Source organism: Cyanistes caeruleus, chromosome 8 (genome assembly GCF_971803275.1).
Source record: "Cyanistes caeruleus chromosome 8, bCyaCae1.hap1.1, whole genome shotgun sequence".
NCBI classification, from domain to species: Eukaryota; Metazoa; Chordata; class Aves; order Passeriformes; family Paridae; genus Cyanistes; species Cyanistes caeruleus.
Window position 1 is genome coordinate 10,503,052 of NC_141708.1, and position 24,363 is coordinate 10,527,414.

Here is a 24,363-nt window from a genome sequence, read left to right on the forward strand (position 1 = left end):
GACTTCCACACAGGCAGCCGGGAGAAATCACCAGCCAGGATTTGCTCTTCTCTCTCTCCCTCTCTCTCTGGTTTCCAATCAGCTCCTCCCCCGTGTGGTTGTGGCTTTGCCTTCCATCACAAGCCTGATCAGCAACACCAGTTTTTTGGGGGGGAAAAAAAAAAAAAAGAAAAAAAAAAAGAAAGAAAAAAAGGGGAGGGGGAGCCGGGGAGAAAGAGACAAAAGGTAAAAGTGCAAAAGAAGAAAAAGGAAACAAGAAGGGGGAAGGAGAGGTAGGAAGAAAGTAATCTCCTCTACCCCTCGGCTGCATCTAGCACAGAAGAGTCTGAAACTTTACGTGGAGTTCTCGCCGTGTTTACCCCGCGTCGGCTGAACCGGCAGCGCCCAGCTCCCTGGCTCCTGCGCTCTCCTTCTTGCTCTTTCTCCCTCGCACTCATCAGCAGTCGCCAGCGATGGAAAAAGTTGCTGGCTGGTACCCAGGCTGGCACGTTGCTCTCCTGTACTGGACATGGCTTTTCCTCCTCACTTACGGCTTTACCGGTGCAGAAATAACTTGCAGATCCTGCCGTTCCCAGGTGCAGCCGCAGCAGCAGCCGCAGCAGGGATTACTGATGCACTTGAGGACCGACAGAGGAGAAAAGGAGGAAAGGAGATTCCTCGGGGAGAAGGGAGCTGAGAGAGGGCAAGAGGCCGGGGCGGAAGATGCCGGGCTGCAAGCGACCCTCGCTCCCGCGGGGATGAAATCCGGCGAGACACGGCGAGTGACGGGGGAGCCGGAGAAAGTGGCCGGGGAGCGCCGTCCCCGAGCGGCAGCGGCGGCTCCGGCCGAGGCGCGGCCCCCGCAGGGTCCCCGCAGGGCGGCCGGCCGGCCGGGCTCGGAGCGGCGGCGCTGGGGCCGCAGCGCCCGGGGCTCCGCGGGGCCGGGGCCGGGGCCGGGCGGCGCCGCGGGGCGGGAGCCGGGGGACGGCGGCGCCGCCCGCTTCGGGCTGGAGGAGCTGCGGCTGGCCAGCACCACCTTCGCCCTGGCCGGAGACTCGGCGCACAACCAGGCCATGGTGCACTGGTCCGGCCACAACAGCAGCGTGAGTACCGCGGGCGGCTCCTCCGTGCTTTCCTTATTTCCCCCCTCTTGCCCTGTTTTTCTTTCCCCCTCTCCGTGTGTAATCGGGGGTGGGGGGGTGCTGGGTTTTTCTTCTTCGAAGGGGATTTTGCGCCTCCGGGCGCCGGGGATTGGCTTCGCTTAGCAGTGTGCATTGGGGCAGAAGGGCTTCAAAAGGGCCATTCTTCTGGAGTAGAAAAACTTTCCGCTACCCGCCCGCCCGCGGAGCACATCCCCCTCCCGGCCCCCGTGTCCCTCGCCCCGGAGCGGAGCGGGATCCGGCGCTGCCACCGCCCGCGGCGCGACGGGGAGCGCCTCTTCAGGGGGATGCTCCTTCGCATCCTGCTTCTCCCCAGGACAGCCTCACGGGCAGCCCGGGAGGCTCAGCTGGAAGGACGCCCAGGGAAAGCCCCTCTGCTGCTGCTGCTTCTTCTTCTCCTGCCAGCTGTGGGGGCCCGTGTCAGCCCAAGGGCTCATCCCCAAGCCCTGCTGATGCAGAGATGCTGGAGGGCTTCACAGGACTTTGCTTCCGAAGTGTTTCTGTGTAAGGGATAAAGCTGCTTTTCGCCTCTTGTCACCAAGGTGTTAAACAGGAGAGTTCTCGTTTCCTCCTCATAACCTGCATGTGTCTCAGGAATAACATCAGAACCGCTCTGACTTGAGCTGAGCAGAAAAAATCTGGGCAGAGAAGTGGGCAGCTGATTTCCAGGCTGGAGCCACAGTCACAACATCAAAGTTACCAGGTTAACCTGGGCACGGTATCCCTCCAGCCTGTGCTCCTGTCTGGAGCTGAGGGCCAAGGCCCAGGGAAGGCAAGGGTAAATTGCTTGGAGTGCTTCTGCCTGCACTTAGCTCTGCTTGTGGACCAGCAGAAGTGGAGGGATCTGCCTGTCCAGATTCTCCAACTTTGCCTCTTAGAGACACCAAGCAGAATGTTAATGAGAGAGAAGGGATGCCACCACTATGTGATTGTTGCCCATACAACTTCCCAGGAGAAACAGGGACTCAGGCTAAGGTGTCTGCAGCTGTAATGCCAGGTTTCTGACTGCTTGGCAGAAATCTTTGGCCTCCCTTTCAGCTTTTAGTACTAGGAGGCTGATAACATTTTAAAATTATAATCTAGTCATTATGAATTCCTTTTGGTATAGATTGTACAGAGCTACTCAATTTAGAATTGCAGGGAACGTCATAAGCACCTCACTGTGGGGTTCAGCCCTAGTTAATTGGGACATGGTTTTGTGGTCTCATCAGGAAGTTTTTAATCAAGTAATTGACAGGGGAATAGTTGTCATTTCCATTTTGAAGGACTTTTCCCTTCACAACTCAACTAGACTATTCTTAAATAGTCTAGAGTGAACAGAAGCTGCCTTGTAGGAACACAGGTCTGTTCATACAAATTGAATTGAGGCTGATGCTGGTTTCAAGTGACCCATTTGCTAAAAAAAAAGATTCTGATATAAAAAGTCGTCCAGCAGGCAGTAGTTTCTCTGGTCTATTGCTGCAATGATGTTTCACCTGTATGCTTTTCAATACACATCTATTGTTATATACGTGTTTAGGTATGTGTATGTGTTTCTGCCCACTGTGTAGTGTGGGCTGGTGTTGTCAGGGAGTGATTTACTTTCTGAGTGTGTTGGTGTACAAATGTTTTCAGGGAGCTGTGGGGACATGTTTTGTGACTGTCCTTCCCAGAGAGCTGCAGGTTGCATTGTGTATTATATGCTCCCTGCTCCACTGCGGGGGCTCTGGCAGTGCTGTTCTGTTTTGTGCTGTGCTTGCAGCCCCCTCACAACACTCACTGAAGCTGGGCCCCAGCAGGACTTGGATGCACTACAGGCTCGTCCAAGCTCAGCTGAAGCAGTGTTTAGGAGAAAGCCAAGAGTGTCACCGACCCATTGTCTCTGTGTGGAGGTTTTTGGGTGCCCGTCAGTGATGGAGTTGGGAGTGGGATGGGCTTGGGGTGACACGCTTCCTTTGGGGTACAGCATACGTAGTTCTGCATTCATGGGGGTTGCAGAGGATCCCAATGTGCTGCTTGTGAGGATGCTGTGTAACCCCAGTGCCCTGTCTGCACTCCAACAGCAGCAGCTGCTGTCTTCCTGCTGGAGTTTCCATGCTGTGGCACAGGGATGCAACACACCTCATTTTCATTCTTATGTGCTCTGTAAGTGCTGCTGTCAAACAACTTTTCCTTTTGCCCAGGCAGAGGGGCAGTGGGAAGAGATCATAGTTTCCAGTATCTGTGTGAGAACAGGAAAAATCAAAAATAAAGCTCAAAATATTTGAAATCTTGTTAGGTGGAAAAAGTGGAAAATTAAAGCATTGTCACCACTAAGATTTTCTCTTGCAGAGTACCTTATCCTGTAAGTCTCACTGTGGTTCCTTGTGTCCTTATTTTGGTAGTGGTGTGGATGTAATTGCAGTGCTGCTGTGGAGGAGAAAGAACTCCTGAAAGGACTCCTGATTTCTGTACGGGATTGTTCTGGGTGTTTGCAGCTTCTCTCAGGTTTAGCTGTGATTTTATATCGAGTCTGTGCACCGTGGAACTGATGGCATTTTGCTCTGAATTTGCTGCATGCTAAGCCACAGGTACAGTAAGAATAATAAATATTCATCCAAGTCATCCAAGTTTAACTCCATCAACGTAAACTGTTTTAGATCAGTGCTTATTTTGGCCCATGAATGATTTTAGGTCCTCCCTGGACAGCTTGCTCTCTAGATCTACATTCATATCCAGAGACTTGGAGCATGCTCTTCTCATCTGTAGTGACACAGTTCATATATGCTCTAATCTCTCATGTACCTTGCTTCACTGATGGAGTCAGCAGGAGTTCCCCAGAGGAGAGCATAGGTGTAGGGAGCCTGGCTTGTCAAATGACTGATGAGGATGAAATCAGGAGTGTATCCAGTATTATATTAAAATACAGGTGGACCTCAGGCTTTCTCTGTCCCCAGTGGAAGTGAGTGAGGCCACACAAAGCTGTCCTGCATCTCCACAATCCTGAGCTCTTTCAGTCTGCAAGACAAAGAGTGGCTTCAGCAGAAGTGGGTGCTGAAAAGGGTCTTTGGTTGCACTGAGTGCAAGAATGTCTGGGAATGATCCAAGAAGGTGTTAACTGGCCCAAACCAGCACCCTGCCTGAAATAATTTTGACAATATAATAAGAGCCTAGACTATTGAGTCTGTAAATGGGTCCTGGCAGCACTTACCTGCACTGATACATCCTGAGCGTCTTTCCAATGGCCCCTATAAAACTGGAGTAAAAGTTCATATGACCTGAAATCTTTCTCAAATCTCTGCTACAAGATACACAAGTGAGATCTCCTGCCTTTCTGCACCACTGAGAAATGTCATCAACGGTGTGGAAGTTGGCAGGTTTCCTAGCTCATGGAGATATCAAATGTGTTGCTGATGTGGTGTATCCTGACATTGTAGGTTTGGAGTCTCTATAGCTCCCTTAATGCCATGCTATTGACTAGGGGAAAAGAGCTAGCAGAGAATTATGTGTGGAGCTAAAATAGACCTAGTTTTAATGGAGAGAAGCAAGTCTCTAGGTGATGTCCATAATGAGCTTTTGGGATACATATGCTTTTCAGAGCTTACAAAAAATGAAGACTTCCGTCCTAAGCTGGCTTGGAGTGAGATCAGTGCCTTATTTATTCATTTGAAAGTATTCTGGGGAAAGAGCAGAAAAAATTGGAGGAGGTCAAAAGGTAAGGGACTTTGAGTGAGTGCCTTGATTCTACAGCTGGTGCTATAATGTGATGCTGTGAAGGAAAGCAGCATAGGTTTCAACTCATTAAAATAGCAGTTTGCCTTGCACTGGACAAAATGCTTTCCTGGGCTGGATTTTGGTGTAGATCTCAGAGTGTGGCAGAGAATTTGAGCATGTATTTGGCTTTATATCTGGGGATTGGCTTTTACGTGAGAATGATACCTTTAAACAGCTGGTTTAAGCTTCTGTGATTTACATGGTTGGAAAGCCAAAATTGAGCTTCTCACAGGTCCTCCACAGCAGCAGATCCTCAGCAGACTGATGGAGGTACAGAGGTGGAGCTGGGAGTAGATGCAACACAGCCATGGCCAGGTTTTATATTCCATCCACAGCAGAAGATCAATACAGCTGAAGGGTCCAGTGCAGGATGAAGCCTGCAAGGTCATCATTGCTCTTGTCAGGTGATCACAACAGACAGCAGGGAAAGAGTCAGGTCTCGTATGGGAGAGCTTTTAGGCAGGATGAGACTCTGCATTAGGTGTTGCTTGCAAGATGTTACTTAATGTTACTGACAGGACTAACTGGGCACAGGTAAGGCAGAATAATGATGCACCTATGTATGTCCAATGCACTGCATTTTGTCCTGGACAAAGTAATTGTGAATAAACTGTTGTTGGATTTTCAGCTGAAGTGTTCTGACCTCCTTTGTAAATGAGGAATTTCAAGAATGGCACAGAGTACTGCATCTGACAGCCATGACCGATCAAACCACAAATATCTACAAACAGCTGGGGGTCTATCACCTCCTGTTCTTCTCCCTGCTATTGCCTTCTTCCTTTCTGGGTAGCTGATCCAAGCCTTGTTCTTCTGACTGTTGGAAACTTCTCTCTGATTTCTGTTCTAATGTTGCCACTGGGCAATTCAGATTAATTTTTTCTTCCATTTGTGTGTGTTCCTTTTAATTGAAGTTATTTTCCCTCCCTGGCACTTACATCCCCCTAGAATTATTTTACAGGCAGTGATGATATTCCCTTTCAACCTCTGGTTTGCTAAATCAAGCAAGCACTCTTCTTTCTGTGTCTGCTTGTACAACAGGTTGTGGAGAGTGAACTCTGAATTTCTAGGAATCAGGTTTCCAAGAACTCAAATTTGAATTTTTACTTTTGATGAATGAAGATGATAACAAATACTCTTTTTTACAAATGAGGCAGTAAAGGCATGGCCAAAGTACCTTAAATTGTCAGTGTACTGTTCAGTTCAGAATGGGAGACCATAATCAAAATGGGTTTTTTTCACATCTCACTTGGAGACTTTGCCCAAATGCTGGCAGAGCTGTGGCTCCAAAGTAAAATTATCAGGGATGCCAGCATCATCCCACGAGTGACCAGCATTTTGTTGTATGATGCTTAAACCCTTGCTCCCTTCCTCCTGTGGCAATTGAATCATTACAAAGGAGGAATTTTAAGGTAATAAATATGGATGTGGAGCCCAGAGCCAGATGCTCTGTGAGACCCACGGTGAGGAATGACCCCAGTGTCAATTTCTTACTGAGATTGATTTCAAGGGTGCTGAAAACAGCTCCCAAAAAAGATTCTTGCAAGGAGGATGTTGGCATTAATATAATTCAGTGAAAGGGAGTCTGTATTATGTACACATTACAAGAATATATAATAGTATTAAGAGTATAATGCACTGGATGCTGAAACTGTTTCAGGCTAATCTCTTGCTAGAGCTACTAAGAATATATTTTGGAAGGGCTGAATAAAAAGTGAGGAAACAAAAATGGGAATTTAAACCAGAAAAAAATAATCTAATCAAATTAAAATATTGCTAAAAGTCCCTTGTTTCAATTTTTTTTTTGTCTTGGTTATATTTAGTAATGTTGGGTAATAAAATACCTCACATCCATTCTAGATATGAAGCTTCCTCTAAATTTCCTGTAACTGAGTAGGACTTTATTCCTTTAAACAGAGGTCTTGAGGGTTTTTTTGTATTTATTTTCTTGTGTGTGTGTGTTTGATTTTTCAACAAAATGACTCAACACCCATAGTATTTCTTTCTTCTGTGTTGCAGTCCATCTTTAGATATATTTCTTGAGTGGATAAAACAGAGGCTTTTCATATACAGAATATGAAATAGGATACGTGGGAAATTGTTAATAAGAAGAGCCGTGCTCTGAGAGAAAGCAGTAAGTGAAAGAGAATCTGTGAGGACTAGAAGAAAGGCTTGTCACTGTGTGATGCTGGTCTCTGTGAAAGACTTTGGGAGATGGTGAGGAGCTCCTGCCACTGACAGGTGGGATATGCAAATCCCATCACAAGGGGAGATTAAGGAGAATAATGGAAGAGCTCTGACAGTTGCAACTGGCATTCATGCAACATCGAGAGGCTATAAACTGTGTAAAGCAATCGGGTTATAGCTTTCAATCTTCTTAATACAGTACTTTATAATAGAAAATGGGTTTCTCCCTTTCCTCCTGGCTTCAGATCAGATGTTTGTATTTCCCTAACCTGGAGGCCACGGTGAAGTCAGTCCATAGGGGGAAGCAAGGAGGTCAGAAGTCCTTAATTCATTCTGGAGGGGTTAGAGACCCATTCAGCTGTGACACAGCTTTACATGTGAAGGGCTGCAAGGTCAGCATTGGCCTTGGACAATCTCACATCCTCTGGTTGTGCTACGTCAGAGTGAATACAACCCTCAGGTTGTGCAGAGCTCCAGCCAGGCAAATGAAACTGCCCCATTAAAGACCTCTTTCTCTGCAAAATGCTATTGTATCTTGGCCACAGCATTTTGTAGGTTCACGTTGATTTTCCTTTCATTCCAAGGCTCCTGAGAAATAGCTCTCAACAAGCTCAAATTGTGAAAGTTTAAATACGACTTTTTGTTTTGAATCAGGCAGCATTTTTGCAACTGATTTTTGATTCTCATATTCTGCATTTAAAAATGATCCAGTGATACAAGCACTTGATTCGGTGTGCTGGACAGAGGCAACTAATGACACCTGAGATGGCATTACCTCTGGTTACTGCTTCACAGGGTAAGGGCATCCTGTGGGAACTGTGTCCTACCTGATGTCCAGGTGTGGGAATTGCAGAGCATCTCAAACTGGTTTTGCCTATATTTAGGTAACTGCTGTTATCTTAAAAGCTGTGTGTACTGGATCCTGTTCATCCAGATGCAAAGCTGCATTCAGGTTTACATTTCCAAGGAGGAAAAAAAATTAAGACTGACACAAGGTGGTTTTTTTTTCCCTCAACTATTTTTTTATACCTGGCCGGCAAACCAAAAAATCAATGACTCCTGCAGCTCTAATTGACATCTCTGCCTGAAATGAAAATGGACCTTGATTCCAATTCAAATGGCAGCACTGGGTGATAAAGTAATTATTTTGGAATTTTAAATGCATATTAAAGTTGATGCAGTAAAATGATTTTAGTGCCACTTGGAATTTTTTTTGGCTGTATCTTAAATCAAACAACAGTTAATGTAAGAGCCCTTAATCCCTAATTCTCAGTACTGGTAACACAATAGCACTTTTACTTAGTACTGTACTTTCTCTCCTTGGGGAACATAGAAGAAAAGCATTTCAGAAGGAACAGGATATTTTAGGATATGTCCTAAAATGCAATTCCTTCCTTTTAGAGGGTCTGTAAGAACTTAATTTGACCTCCCATCGTGTCCCTCAGTGGGGGAGCGATGTTCTCTTGTGACTGCACACTGGCTGCTGGAGCTGCCATGCCCAGGGCAGCTGTGCTGAGGTGCCCCTGGCCTGGGATAAGTGAAGGAATGATTGAGGAAACAGGTGGAGATTTAGATGGAAGCAGGAGGGAAGTTTCACCTCTTTCAGCAGCTGTGGGGGCACATGTCAATGCCAAGCATCCCCAGGAGGAGCAGCCCAGACTGGGACAGTGCACTCTCCCCATGCCGTGTTTGGGGCAGAACTGCTTCTGCAGGGGCAGGAGGGTCAAGGGAGTCACAGACCTTGTGATTTCTCTTTTCCTGTTGGGAAAACTCCAAAGATAACCCCTTCATCTCATCTGGGTTTTTGGGTTGGAAACTCTTTACCTACAAATGGGAAGCTCTTGATAGCTTAACACCACCAGGTCCCAAGCAGTGTCAGTGCTCACATCCTAATTGTATGAGGTTTGAGATCTCCTTTGCTGGTGATCATGTCAGGACAGCAGTGCCATGAGCTCTTGCAGATAATTTTCATGCACTTCTTCAGGAGGAAGTGAAAAGCTCCTTAGAAAATCTCGGGCTATATAGATAACCCAACAGAGATATCCCATGTCTTTTCTCAAATGTTTCTCATTTTCCCCCCCCCACTCTCACCTCCCCCACTAAATTTAAGGTGGAGAAAATAATGCAAGGGAAATATTTTATATAACAAATGTAGGCATGTTTTTATCTCTATAAATTGTCCCTCCTCAATATGTGATTTTCTCAGGTGCACTTTTTTTATGGGGGGTGAAGTAATTGTTAAGTTCCTGATTCAGAAAGCAGCGAGAAATTCCTCGCTGATGTGGAAATGGATGCTGTTTAATCATTTGGACTTTGTCTAAAAAAATTTTCTTTTAACTATAAAGTATAATTTCAGTAGATGAAAGAGGTCATGTGCTCCCTTTCTGTGTGTGTCACTGGGTCAGTTTAAATCTTTAGAAACAGCTTAATGTGCCCTGTCTTGGCCAAAAATGGTGCCAGTACCTTTCACCGAATATTCTCTGAAAACAGACATAGGAAAAGTGAATTACATTGAATATTCAAATGAATATTTGAGGACCTTATTAAGTATTTACTTACAGGTAAGTGTAAATATATTTTTCTGGTGTACAAATAATACTTGTGCTGAAAATCAAGCCTATATGCCAAAGAACATGATATGGAAAATTAGTTTGCTTTCCATTGCTTTCAATTCAGTTTTCCAAGAAAAAATACATTCCTGTAGATGAAAGACAATATCTTTAAATTAATCATTCTTGGAATCATAATCAAATTTTGGAAATGGTTATCTGCAAATAAAAGGGGGATCTTACTTTGATGGAAACTTTAGAATAGTTGTTTTGGTTTTTTTAAATGGACAGGCTAAACAGCTTATTAAGAGACATACCAGTGAAACAGGAGATACATTAAACTTAATTTCACAGGTCCATGGTGAAATGCCACCACATTAGAAAATTTGGGGAGTGATTACTCCCTGAGATGTTGCTCTGGCTGAGGATTGATCCAGGGGGAGGTCTGCACTACACCTTCTCCACTTCATTTGTGTTGGTGTTTCCACACACCCCTCAATATATTGAGAGTGACAGAACCTGGGCTAGAGATGAGAATAGATCTGGCCTACATAGATCTGGACTTAGCCTGGATCTGGTGACCTTGTGTCGGTACAGATGAGCTGATGAAGTTTAGGAGTAAATATTTAGGCTGTTGTAACTGAAGGATGCTTTGATGCAGATCCGTGTGTTTGATTCAGTAAGAAATGACTGTTTAATTGTGTATCCTTGAAAACAAAAACATAAAACAAAAATAAATGAAAATATTCTCCAGCTCATCTTTTGGATGAAAAGCTTCCAGATTGGCGTTGCCTTCCATTTTATTTTCAACTTTTGTAAGATGCCATGTGGTCTTCCTTTTTTCTCCAGACTTGTCATCCACTCAAAAATAACTCATTTTAAAGTTGCTAGAAGAGTGAATGTGGTTGATTCCAGCTGTCTGATACCCCAGCCTGATACTTGTGGCCATGGCCAGGGCATGATGGCAGGGCCCTGCCCTCCCACCTGTGATGGTGGGAGTTGGACCATGGACCCCTAGGAGAGCTGAGGAAAGGAGACCCAAGCTGTGCACTCCTGTGCCGTGCACCAGGCTCTGGGAATCTTGTTTTCCCTCCCAAACACTGGGTTCAGCAATCGCTGAAATCTCTGTTACTTTCATGATGCTACAGGCTGGGATCCCACCAGATAGAGAGAGACTCAGCAGCTCCCATACATCCCTCTCCCATGGGAACGTGAGCTCTTCGTCCCTGCAAACGTGTGCTGCATCCTCCTCCTCCTCCTCATCAGCCACCCACAGCCCTGTCTGTTGATGCTGTTGCCTGGCGACCACCCTGTGATGGACAGCTTGGAGGGAAGCGATGATTAAACAACCTGAACTGGCTTCTGAAAGCAGAGATCGTCACTGTAATGTGACAGGCACTGACAGCTCAGACAGCAACACATTCCGAGTGTGATTCCTGAAAAAAAAGGATAAACAGTAAACACACGAGGAGAGAGCCGCACACACCTGCGTGTAGGTGTGCGAGTGCTGATGCTTTCCCTTGATGCAGAAGGGCTGGGAAGGCAAGTGCTTCTGCATTAACCAAGGGTTAACGTAGCCCTAATAACTGGCACGGTGAACAGGTCAGCCCAAGAGCCAGGGCAGCCTGCACTGATGCTGTCTAACACGAGCTCCTAGGGCAGGAATCCTGCAGGAATTAAATGGGATCCTGCAGGTGTTGGCAGTGGGGGGCTTCACAGCCAGCAGGAATAACACTCCTTACAGAGGGGAACACCTGGAGCTTCAGCACCAAGGTGTGGTCCTGCTACCCCCACCTGCCATATCCCTCCCTGCCTGCCAGCTGGACAAGTACAGGCACAAGGAAGCAGGCTGTCATTACAGGGTAAAAGTTTGTCTGTACACAAGGTATGGACACGCACAGGATGCAGTGAAGCAAATAACATTGATACTGATGGTTTCTGTGCATGGATTCAGAGAGAGAAAATTAATGTTTCTGGTGCTTCTCACTTGCTTCTCAATCTTTCCTTTTAGTTTTGTCCCAAGTAGAATTGCTTTGTGCTGCTGTCCTGTCCTGTTTGGGTGTTGGTCCCTTCCAGCCCTGCTCGGGAAGCAGCTCTGTCTTGGCAGCTTTATTGCACCTGTGTTTCCACCATGGCAAGCAGTGGAGGTGAAATACTGCTTCAGTGCAAGTGAACATCACATTTCTCTTAAAGCAGACTTAACCAAAGAGATTCTGATGTTTCCTAGAACTTCTAAAGTGATGTTAAGTGTAACAAGTATTTCCAGGAAATGTTTGTGGTCTGGATTATCTGCCTGTGCTTTGATGGCTGTGATGTCCTTTTTAAATTGCTGTCAGTGTCTGTCCTGGGTACAGCAGCACCAATTTTCTTCAGTGCTATTCACGTTCTTAAGGCAAGCTTATCAGTGAGGCATTTGAGAGATGGCTTTAAAGTGAAATAAAACAAACCCCAAACTGCTTTCCAAAGGTCCTTCCAAAAAGAGTTAAGAGATCACCAGTGTTCCTGTCAGACTGAAAGAGAAATACACACACAAAAATAAAATTTCATTGCCTTCCTTGCTCTATCCTTCCCATATCTCCATTGCATCTGGCACCCTCTCAGGTTGAAGTAGCTGAGGAGAAATGTGGGGTCTGTGCCTTTTCCACTCACAAATCAGTATTCATCTAAGCCAAGAACTGCTTGGAGGCAAACAGAAGAAGAATCCATCTCTATTCCTTTCTGACACTGAGATATTGAAAGGCCAGGCAGAAAGAGTAATTTCTGAGAAATCTTGCATTTGGCAAGGTGAATTTTGGTGCGAAACAATCCTTTATGAGCAAGTAGGGGAAAGAAATACTTTGAGAAATTTTATGAGGAGCAGAGAATATTGTACAAAAGAATCAGCATCTCATTATAAAATGTTACTCAGGAAACCTGCACTTAATCCTTTATATAGAGATCATTTTGTTTAAATAAGGACATATGTGGAGATTGTTGCTGGAGAGAGTTCAGAGAAGAGAAAAGATGTCTGTAATTTTGGGCTTCTGCTTAAATATATGGCATTATGTGGTTGATGTCTGAACTGAGATGACACAAGACAAATTAAATTTTAACTCATTAGTAAATTTTCCTCCTAACAAGCTACTCAGATGATCCAGAAATACATTATGCAGTAGCAGCTGCTAGGAGATGAAAATATTTCATTGTAGCAATTCATGGTATAATGAAGGATGGGGAATGAATGCAGTAGCGCAATAAGGACAGAAGAAGATAGATGACACATAGTTTTAAATATTCACCCTCTGTGTTGAGTTTATACAGGACAGATGACGTCAGTAAATTGAAAACACCACTGAGACACATAAGTCATTAAATACTAATATTAGAGTCACATGGGGAAAGAAAGTTGTCAGGGGGAAGAAAGTTGTCAGAAGAATTTTCTGTTAGAAAATACAGTTAGTCAAAATCAGAAAATTTCTTGGAGGTATGTCATTTTCAGTGACATTTTCTACACTAAAATATCAACCAAGATTGTCTGCATTCTGATAGTACCAAAGGCTGTAAGAAGAAACCTTGCCAATTCACTTGCTTTGGCACATGGTGGACACATAGTCTATACTAAATATATAAGTGTAAAAGTTCCTTGTTCTTCTGTCCTCTTTGACCTTCACTTCTGGTAATGGGCCCAGTGTGTTCAAAACTGCATTTTTCTGCCCTGGAGAGACTTGGTTTCCATCTCCCTCCTCTTTGTTGAGTCTCCTCATTGCATGGAGAGCATCACCAAAGGATTTTTGCTGCAGTTCTTTGGGCACCGAAGGTGCTGCAGGGAGGCAAGTCAGAGGGTAGTCTCAAAGGCTAAAATGTTTTCCTTTCTGAACCAATTGTGGGGATTTTATCACTGATAATCACTGAAGTGCCCAGAGCCACATCTGTCTACATGTTTGAAATTAATGTTTAATGTTCTGACATTATAGAAAGAAAATGCTTTGGTGTTATTGACCATCAGATGAAATATCTTTACTGATACTCATGAGAAATTTAATGATCTTGCCTTTCCCTCTTGGGGGGAAACCAAGCATTAGCCTGTCTGAATTCCTCAGAACAGAAATGTTAGCTTCTGACACATTCAGATGGAGAATGTAGCTAGGAAGGTGGTTTTAAAATTAATCTTGGCAATATTTTGCCATAGGATGATCTTTATTGGCTGCTATAAAGTTATGGTGAAGGGAACTTGAATATCAGATACTGATTTTTGTTCCTGAAACAGTCTTCACTTTTACTGAGGATAGCTCTGTGGAAAATCAGTGTGCCAGCTTCACCATTTGTTAACTGGAATAGAAACTCAAGGGGAGAATGAATTGCAAGAGAAACATTTTTGAAAGTCCAAATAGCTGTTTTTCACCATTCTGACCCCTTCCCCTGCTGAGCAGATTGACAGCCGAGATCCCAAGGTATGCAATTTCCACTCAAGCAGGAGCCTCCTGAAGGTGTTAATCGCTGACAACGTTTTAGTGTGGAACAAGGAGATGTCTCCTCCCTGTTAATTGCACAGCCTGTACGGTGTTTCTTTTTCAAGCACTGAAATGCTTTAAAGACAAATATTTGATTCCTGGTTTAAAGAACTGTCTCAGCCAGCCATGATCTGGGAGGCAGATGCAGAAAGTGTTCCAAGGAATGCTCTGGAGCGCTTTATGTAGGAGTCACACAGCTCGACTGCAGTGGCCTCACTCGGGGAGGAGGAAGGGAGGATGTTTGCTGCTGCTTCAAATGTGTGAACAGGAGATAAGGAACAGCAGAAACATGGGCTTTACAGATCCCTTGATTATGCAATCGCTCCATGCAGCCTAGTAAAGTTTTGGGTGATCTAAACAATTAACTTTTGAAAGAAAAAAAAAAAAAAGAACGATGGAGAAGATACAGATGGGCACAAATACACTGATGAGCGCTGATTTTAGGGTATGGGGAGAAGCAGAAGAAGGCAATTTGAAGGAAGATGAGGGAAGCTCTCAGGGTGTTAACAGGCCCTTGAAAGGGACCCATCTGTCTGCCTTCTCAGGTGGAAGGAGTAAGTAATCAATGACCAGGAGGAGATAGAAGGGATAAGTGTAGAAAGTTGAGGGTTTTTTGTAAAAATTTGTGCAGCTGTAAGTCGTTTGTTGACAAGAGTTTCTGCTAGCAGAGAAGATGAGCCATGGTTGTTGGTAAGCTTTGAAAAGCTGATGTTATCTCAACTGAAAGAACACCCACTGTAGTCTTAAATGTTTTCTACTGCTGAAGAACCCCTGCTGGGGGAGAAATGTGTTCTAACCAGGTAGGAAACTTTTCTTTCTGTTTGTGGGGTAATGTGAAGCGCAGAATGGGAGAAGACTTGGCAAAACGGGGGAGGATATGTCTGGAAAATGGTGTGCTGAGATGTTCCTTGGAAAATACAGGGATGGGGCAGCAAATGGAGGTTGCTGATGGAGCAGAATAATGTGATGGTGTTAGAAGACTAAGTCTGTGGGATATGGCCTAGAGAAATGAAAGAGTAGGCAGGGGAAAACTAGAGAGTAGGCAAGATTTGTGCATTGGGGCAATGCAGTCAGAATAATAGGTTTTAACAGTGGTTTAAGCTCCAGAACTAGCTAAAAAGAGGCTCTAGAGGGAGGAAAAGAATATTTCACTATTTTAAATGCATATAGATGGATTGATTTCATGCAAAGAGAAAAGCATGAGCTTCTTGAGAAAGAATGTGGGTTTTTTTTCTATTGAGGATTTTGGACTTAAGTGATGTAGAAGCTACTGGCTTGTAACAAAAGACACAGATAGAGGATAAAAACCAGGATAAAAGTAAAAAAAGCCCGATTATGTCTTGGTAAAAAAGCTTGAAGGAGGTGATAAGGAAACACACTGGCAGATATTAACATTGTTACACAAAATTTCATACTCAGTGGGCAGAGATGCTGCTGGAGGGTGATGTATAGATAAAATAATTTACCTTTAGTTTTCCATGCTATGACTTTCCCTGCATACGCTGTGCTATTTGTTCTCAGCATCTCTGAATTAGAGACACCTTTCTTAGCCACCACCTGTGGAGGTTTGACATGAAGCAGCCAGCCAGTTGTGTCTGATGCATCTGGTTCAATTGTATTTCAGTGCTTAGAGTCAGAGCTATAACATGTGGACAAGGCCCTCTTCAGGGACGTGGGCAATTACACAAATTGGTGTGGAGACATTTTGCCAGAAGAGATGTATTTTGTTTACCTTCTTGAATTTGGCAGGGAATTGCCTTGCTGCTTGAAGAGGTACAAGCTCTTACAGCAGGAGAGATGCTGTCTCTGGCTCAGAAAGAAGTGAAATACTTGGAGACAACAAAAGTCTGTAGACACAGCTTTTGTTTTCAGAAGGATGATGTAAGGAAAACCAAAAACCTTTAGGCCCCTCTGTATCTTTGTGATAAAAGTCAATATGGATAAGGGATCACCCTGTGCAGAGTGGGGAAACCCAGTGGTGCACTTTTTTCCTGTTGAGCATGGAGACGTGGAAAGAGCTCTCCTGTGGCTGACAATGCAATCACAGCAGAATCTTTCCAGCCTGGCTTGGATCTGAGGCTCAGAGGTGCACTGGGCTGTCTCTGTTGAGCTAAGGCTGTCATATATATTCTCATGGTTTGCAGGAGGTTACCTGAAGTATTTGTGTTTACCTTACCTTAGCTTATGCATTTAAAGTATATCTTCTACTTCAGGATGAGGAGCCCTCAAGTGGGCAGTTACCTTAGGTGGGATAATGTTTGCTAACTCTTTAAATTGGGCTAGTGTGAGATGTTTCACTTAAAATCCTCAGATTTTTTTTCCATCTGAAGCTTTTGCATGCCTGCCTGCAGGAGCCTGCACTGTGGCATTGCTTCTTTGTTGGGTTTTCTTTTTTTTAAGTTGGTGTTGGCAGCTGGTGGCAAAGGGATGATTTTAGATGGGTTGATGTGTTATAAAAGGCATAAAGAGGCAGCTTCAAATCCTGCAGTTACCATCTCAAGGGGGTTGGGAGTCTCTGGGATGACCAAGAATTACAACAGCACTTATCAGTGGCTGACTCTTGGCTTCTTTCAGAGGTGATTTCTCCCATTCCAATTGATTTTTTTTTTTTTTTTTTTTAATGTTCCTCCCCCCCCTTTCCCCCATTCATTCCAACTTCTTTAACTTGTGAAAGTGAAACACAGCTTGGCTTGCTTCTTGTGCAGATCTGCCAACACCCACATTAACCCACAAGTACCTTCTTTCTAGCCAGTATTTTGGCAGGAGACCTTCTGTCTTCATAGTGCATAGCTCCTTCTGGAGAGTAGAACTTGCACTGCTGTTCATAGTCCTACTTGAAAGATTTTCAAATACGTGCCTTGAGGTCAAAAGGGCTTTCTGAATTTTCTGTGTGGTTTGTTGTGAGATGTGAAAGGAAATCTGCACTTGGATCCGCCTCTCTTTTTAGCAATCTCACTGAGGATGTGTTTGACTCGCTCTGGTTATGAGTGTGATCTAGTCCCTGGAGCAGTGCAGGCACTGAGGATGGCCACTTGTGTTGGTGAACCATGGGAGAGCATCCCAGCTGCTCCTTGCCCACCTGGTGCACCAGCACCGCTCCTGTTGGTGCCCAGAACAAACGGTACCACCAACCTGTGAGTGAGGAAATGCCAGGCAGTGCCTTCCAGGAGGTGAAGGTGGGGTAGCTGTCACTCCAGGAGGTTAGGGCATAGCAGTTGCATGGGATGGTATCTTCTGCTGCATTTCTGCTGGGATACCAGGCTTTCCTTGTCATTCTCCTCAAGTTCGGAGCCATCTCATTCAAGGCAGGGCTTGGAACTTGTCCTGCTTTTTAATCCACTTCAGCACCCCCCTAACTTTCTAAATAAGTTGGAAGTGTTCACTTTGGAATAGAAAAACAATATTTTAAGGTATGTGGGAGAAGTGCTTATTCTCATCTCAGCCTTATCAGAAACAAAATGTTCCAGCATTCCCATCCATTATGTAAAGGGGAAACATGAGGGGAACCATGTAGAAATCTTGACAAGAATTTTCCAGTTGATGGTATCCATTGCCCCTGCACAGTGTTTGCCCTGGTGTGTCCTTAAGCAGAACATGGGTCTGTCCACACAGCCACAGCTACCTGCAGCCTGCTTTTGACACCACTCCTGTTCCCTCACACAAGGTAAATTGCAGCCAGGATGAAATATTTTTGCTAATTATAAAACATTAAATGATCTTCATCTACCTTCTCCCCAATGAACAATGCAATTGAATTATCATTAGAGCTTGTACAGAACCTTTGATAACAATGGAGCCATTTGTATTAAATTCAGTCTTAGTTTTCTTATTCCATGAAGTCCCATCGTTGTGTTGATTGTACTTTGAAGTCATAGCAAGTTTCCCTCTCCTGCTATTCACCTAATTTATTTCAGCCCCAACACACAGCTCCTAAATTCTTGTTAAATTTGTTTCTGAACAAAAGGACTAAAACCCAGTGTGTCTTAAATGAAAGACATGAGGCAGTTATGGTTCCATTCATTTCCTTATATCTATTTGCTGTATCTAGAGAGCTATTGTTATGTGTGCACTACTGGGAAATAATAATACTAATAAAAAATAATAATTCTCCTAGGATTTTCTGTCAATAGAAACAATCTATAGAGAACTCAAACCTAGAGAGTGAGTGATTAAAGTTTAGCAGCACAACTGAAAAATACTTTCTGAATGCAAAAGTAAGCTAAAGAAGACAGCAGCTAGAGGAATCTGCTTGGTGTCTGAAGGCAGTGTGAGTTAGAATGCTGCTCTAAAGGGGTAGGAGCTTATGTGGGAACTCTGCCTCCTCATGGCTCTCCTGTCTTTCTCCTCTTTCCCCAGGAAACCTTTTCTGGTATGGGGGCATGCAGCAGTTGAAATTTTGGGTTCTTCCTTAAGCAGGGCTGGAGGAGGAATTTAAGAGCTAAGAGAGAAGTTTGGGTGAACTCAGTGTGTGTGAAAAGATTATTTATAAAGCTGTTTGCCTGTGACTCTGGGCACTGTGTGTGGATGATACTGAGTGCACAGTTAGGTTGTTACTGCTGCCTTTATTCTTCCCAGATATCACAGATTTGATTGGCTTCTGAGAACTGACCTTCCCCAAAGAAAAAAATCACAAGTCTTGTAGGCACCCAATTTGAGACAGATCAGGGTCAGCACTGTGCTTGGCCTTGTAGGAATTGTGCTTGTCTGGGTGAAGTGGTTGGTCTTGCTCTCAGAGAATATTTTTATCAACCTAGATGAATGAAAACCTACAGAATCCCAGATTCACCAAAGAAGCCTGGTTATTTAAATTGTTCTGTATTTGTTAGTCTCCCCTCACAGTGCAAAAGAGCTGGTAAAGTGGGATTAGTTTCCTTTCTCTGATAAAAGCAGATTAATTTTAACACTGGCTAAAATTGCACCCATTTTCTCTTGGTAAATGAACCATAAGACACACTGTCAAAAGAGAGCCTTCTGTAATGACTGTGGTTAATATTTCAGAGCTTAAACTCAAGCATGAGAGATCAGCAATATATGCTGTACATTAGCTTGATTTCTATTCATTTGCAGCTCAAGAGTATTCTTCTCTTCCCCCATGCTAATTCCAGAGTTCTGTAGAGCAAGGGATTTGCATCTGATTTTGTACTCAGGTATGTATGTATGTATTTCTGAGAAAGCTGTATTGTAGGCAGGAGTGAGGCAAGATAGTTCATGTGCTTGTGGTTCTAAGCTGGGTCTCAGGAAATCTCAGTTACCTGCTCTCCTGCAGAGTTCCTATGCTTAGCAGAAAATCCCTGTGCCTTGTGGCGCTTCAGTTCCTTGAATCGTAGAGTGAACATGAAAATCCTTTCCTTGCTTCTCATGGAATCCATCAATTCTTGGGTTCTGCAGAGGTTGTGGTGCACTAAAACACGCTGTTAAGGTCCAAAGTTAGATGGGGAAGATCTCCTGGAGCTCAGAGGTAGAGCTGTGCAAATACAAATTCCTGTGTTACGAGGAGTACACGTGTATGGAGGCACGTGCCCTGTTTGGGTCTGCTGGTCTTCCTTTTTTCCCCTCTCTATATTTGTGCTCAGCACATTCATACAGGGCAGTAAAGGTCTGCTGTCTGTGAATCTGAAGACTTCTCCTTCCTGAAGTGCCAGGTAAAGGGTGACTTTTGTCTCATCTTTTGCTCCCTTGCTGTTTTCTGCAAAGAGGCTCTTTGGCCACATTGCTCGGGTGCCCTCCGTGATGAGCGCTGCCTCATCTGCAGAGAATGTGCTTGGCTGAATGCAGTTTTCATTTGCTTTGTGTTCCACAGGGGTGTTTTCTGCCTGATTCCAGCTCTTACTTTCCTGGAAGAAAACATTAAATTTCAGACCATGGCACCTCTGCTGTTAAAGCCATATCCGTGTCCAGCTGCCTGAGCTTTCCATTACTTTCTAGTCCTAATGCATAAACCAGTGCAGCCAAGTAAACCATATAGTGCTTAAAAATTACTTGACCCTGTCCTTCATTCTTATCATCTGCTTTAGCACTGCTTGGGATCTGGAACATCTGAATAACCCTTTTGGCTGACAAAGCCATAAGTGAGAAAATACAGCAGGAATATTAAGGTTTTAGGACAGGCACTTGGGAATGTAGATGGAGACAAATTATGCAGAGGATGTAGGATAATGGTTGTAGGAAAAAAGCAGCTGCTCTGGTGTGCTAAAAACAAGGTGGTTGTACACAGCCAAGGTGATAGTTTTCCTAAGAGCTCTTGAAACAACTGAAATTGTTAACACTGCAATTATTCTCAATAACTTAATGTTATTCTACTTGCAAGTTCTATTGTCTTGGTTTTTTTTTTGTGCCAATTACGGAAGTGAATTTCTTTCTTAATTACCCAGTTCTCAAGGCCTGATGTAGATTTCTAACACTTTGAGGTGTATTTAAGCAGATCTTTGTTTATGCATTTGGGGGAAAAGCAAACAAGGAAATTTGGAAAATGGTTTTAACATCAACAGTCCTTTGTGAAAACATGCTGTTGATTGATAGCCATAATGCTAAGCAACTGTTGTTTCTAGAACTTGGGTGTTGTATTCATTCCAGAGGAGTGACAGAAGATGGAAGCTATTATTCCCACTGTTTTGCCTTGATAAGCCAGTTTGCTTTTCCTCAAAAGCCTTTACCAGTTTCACACTTTTCATCCTTACTCACATGAGGAAAAGGGGGCTGCGAAAAGACTTAGAAAAGGTTTGAGGAACTTAACACTTACAGGAAAGAGATTAGAAAGCACAAGTAGCACTGCTGGAGTGAGCCAGAATTCTCATTTCACATCTTTATTATGGAATCCCTCAGGGTCCTGCTGGGACTCTGCACTTTGCTTTCTCTGCCCCATTTCACAGCTCTCACTGCAGCATTGCCACAAAAGAAACTCACCTTTTTTATTTATGAATATCTGAGAGAGAAATTATTAGCACCATCTATTGGAGAAATAGAGATACTGGTTTCTTCACAGGTCTGAATATGCAGAATCTCTTCCCTTTTTGATTTCCAGCCACAGTTTGCAGTGAGAATGTGCCTAGACAACCTGCTTGTCTTTTAACTTACATCAGACTGGAGTCTGTGCTTGGGAGATTGTGCCTTGTTTCAAAATGTACCTTAAAGAAATGCGGTGAACCATTTAAAAGAGGGCAAGCAGACAAAGATTCAAATGTCAAAATGGTACCTTGGCTGTGGCAGGTTCTGTCACATCAATAGGACAAGGGCAATAGCTGAGAAACAATTTGCTGCTGAGGAGATAGGCCTGTCTAGCGCCTTGAGTCAATCTGGGCTAGTGTGTCTGAGAAATTTGGGTAAAGAATGGGATATTTGACCTTCTTGATCTTTATAGGATGAGGAAAAGTCTATCACTTCAAGAAAAAGCAGAGCAAGTACTGTTATTAGCAGAAGACTGACTTTGAGGCACATCTGAGTTGGAGAGTATTCATGATCTGGAGTAGTTTCAGGACAAGCATGGTTTGATGACTGTGACTCCTGACCAGAGCAGGGACCTCTCTCCCGTGTTTCAGGTCACTTTTGCACATGAGCCCATTGAGCTCCCAACTTTCACTTACTGTGCAGCATTATGGGCCTCTCTCTGTTTCTCTAGGGCTCTTGCCTGTTGAATTTTTGTGCTCTTCCTGTAGCTTTGGTCTTCCCTAACTCCTCCTTCAGGGATGTCTTGATGAGAGCACCATGCTGGCAGGCCAAGGCTCAACTCCCACTATTGCTAAGGAATGACACTGCAAGAACAGAGCAGATAATGGTCTCCTGAGTCAAATGTGTGCTGCTCTGGGAAATGTGTAGCCCTGCACTGATAGACCAAGATCTGACATACTGCTAGTTCTAAATTGTTTGCCCTACCATATTTGTTGGAGAGTACTTAAAGTCTGTTTATGTGTCTGTTGAAAAATGTTTCCTTAATACTCAGCATAATTATATTAAGGTCTTGTTTATCCATTTGCCGCTCTGACAGCGCAATCTTAATTTTCACTGTGTGGTATTTGCACAGTAGAAACAAAAGTCCTATTGTTTTGTATCCTCTGTTCTGCTTGGTAAACAAGCAAAGGTCTTTTATGTCACGTTCACATGATTGCAGCTAATCATATTGATATTTTTAAGAAGCTGTGGTCTAACAGGTAACTCAGGAAAAGTTTAGCTTACAAAGAACTGGACAATTATTATTTCTGACTCTCAGGTTGGAGAGACCTGAGTACTTTTTATCAAAAATTCCTATTTCACTAGCTTGCTCTATCAGTGCGAGGTGATAAGATAGCTAGATTTCAGATAATTAAGACCCAAAATTCAATGCCTTACCTAGATGAATGCCATTCTGAGAGTATGGGAAGATTAAATACAAGAGAAGGGGAAAGAGAGCTGTGGAAGGGTTGCTAGGACCTCGGGAGGTGGGGTAAGCTGGGCACTTTCAGCTTTGTTCCCACTGGCTCCATGGAATTGCAGTGCTCCTGAAATGCATCCTGCAGAATTGCTTATGCAGTGACAACCTTTGGAGCTCCTTCACTCCAGTTTTCAGTGATCCTAGTGACAGGTTTCCCTGCATGCTTCCCTTGAGAGCTGTGTGCTTGGTCTAATTGATTGACCCATTAGCAAAGCAAATTTCTCTCGCTATTCAGCCAGAATTTTCCTTCTGCTTAATTTCGGCCCATCACTCCTAGTTATGCCCCTGCAAAGCCTGCCTGAGCTGCCTTTGCCACACTATAGCTTTATTGATCCTGGCTCTATGTAAGTAATTCTTAGCTGACTGAACTTATTATTGGCAGTACCAGGGCAGGGAAGGCTCTGGTGAGAGTCTGTTTCTCCATCCTTGAGGCTGGAAGAGAGGAATGCAGTGAAGGGGTTTGGTGGTGCTCACTGAGCTTTCTGAGTGCTTGCATGGAGTGGTGAAAAGTGGCTTCTGAGTTTTCCCCAAGTCTGCAAATATTTGGGTTTGCACGTCTGTGTGTGTGGATATCCAGGCCACTGGATGTCACAGCAGGTAGTCCTGCAGTCAGGAGTTAACTCATGAGTTTTTGGCCTCTGTGAGGCTTTTCATGGGTAATTTTTGGATTCCTGTCAAGCAGTGTGTGAATGTGTGTTGTGGGCACAGGAGATGGATAATGTCTGAGGGAAGTTCTTTCCTGAAAGTGTTTGGCTGAGGAAACCTGTTGTATGATAGGCATCATGACAGCTGAATCCCAAACTTCTTCTCCCATGTTCCTTCCATTTCAATGTCTATTCCAGGTTATATACTCCAGAAGCCCTGAGTGTGCTAAAATACCCACAAATTGAGGGGGGATAATCACCCTGTGACTTGCTTACACCCTGTTTAGAACTACCTAGATCTGTCTCATCATGAGCTTTGTGCTGCTGAGTTTATTCTGTCTCTGGGGTGTTGCTCATCTGAGTGAGCAAGCAGGAGAAAGATCAGTGAATTCTCCTTGATTCTCAAATTTCCATGCCCTTACCCCTTCTGTGCCTCAGATTACTCCTGGATGCAACAAAATCTCTTTCCCTATGGTTCTGGAGTGGAAAAGGGGAGAATGGCATTTCTTTTATTGGGATTTTATTTGGAGACCATTTGCAAGACGTTTTGGGCAGCCTGCTCATGCTATCGTGGATGCTGTTTATCTGTGCTCCTCTGAGCTTACAGATCAACAGCATAGTTAGAGGGGCACTATTAACAGGGATTTTAAAGCCACTGATGAAATAGTTTCCCATATAGGGGAAAGTAGAGGTGCATGTGTGGGGCAGCAGATGATGGGAGTACAGCCACTCTGTGTGCTCAGCTGCACTGGTGCTGCTCCTGTAGAGATCAAACACAAGCACTAAATTGTAGTTATCAAGCCTTAGGCCCTACAGAGTATTTCCATCTGAGGTATCAAACTCCTTGTTTTAGGATACTACGCCCCTATCAGTGCAAGAAGAGCTAAGCACAGAAAATTGCTGCAAGATGCCAGTGGACACTGAGCCTCCCACGTTCTGTTGTGGGTTCCTGGAGGCTGGTTCTGCAAAAGTGATTAATAAATGGGAGCTCTGCATCTTTCCTCTGTGGCTGCAGAAGTAAAGCCAAGCCAATTATTTATCCATCAGAGCTGGGTTATGGTGTTCCTCCTCCCATCTTCTCTATCCATTCTTTTGTTTTTGTATTGTTTTGCTGAGAGTGTAAATGCAGAGATGATTAATTGCCTCGCTGACCTGATTCTGTCGCTACATGGGTTCTGTTTATATCAAAATGCTCCAGCCCAAATGACTAGGCTATGTCAA

At 44.1% G+C, this 24,363-nt stretch overlaps 1 protein-coding gene across 2 annotated transcripts in view; it reads left to right on the forward strand.

Annotated features, from left to right (window-relative positions):
- The first annotated feature begins 331 nt into the window (after positions 1-331).
- The window catches only part of SORCS1 (sortilin related VPS10 domain containing receptor 1), a 262,302-nt gene continuing 238,270 nt past the window's right edge, over positions 332-24,363 (forward strand). The window contains exon 1 of one of the 2 annotated variants that reach the window (XM_023929827.2): positions 332-1,082. In XM_023929827.2, coding sequence (XP_023785595.2) covers positions 453-1,082 — 630 coding nt within the window. In that variant the 5' untranslated portion in view covers positions 332-452. Of the gene's footprint in view, positions 1,083-14,637; positions 14,895-24,363 lie in introns of those variants that run through there. The other variant, XM_023929828.2, reaches the window with a different exon arrangement.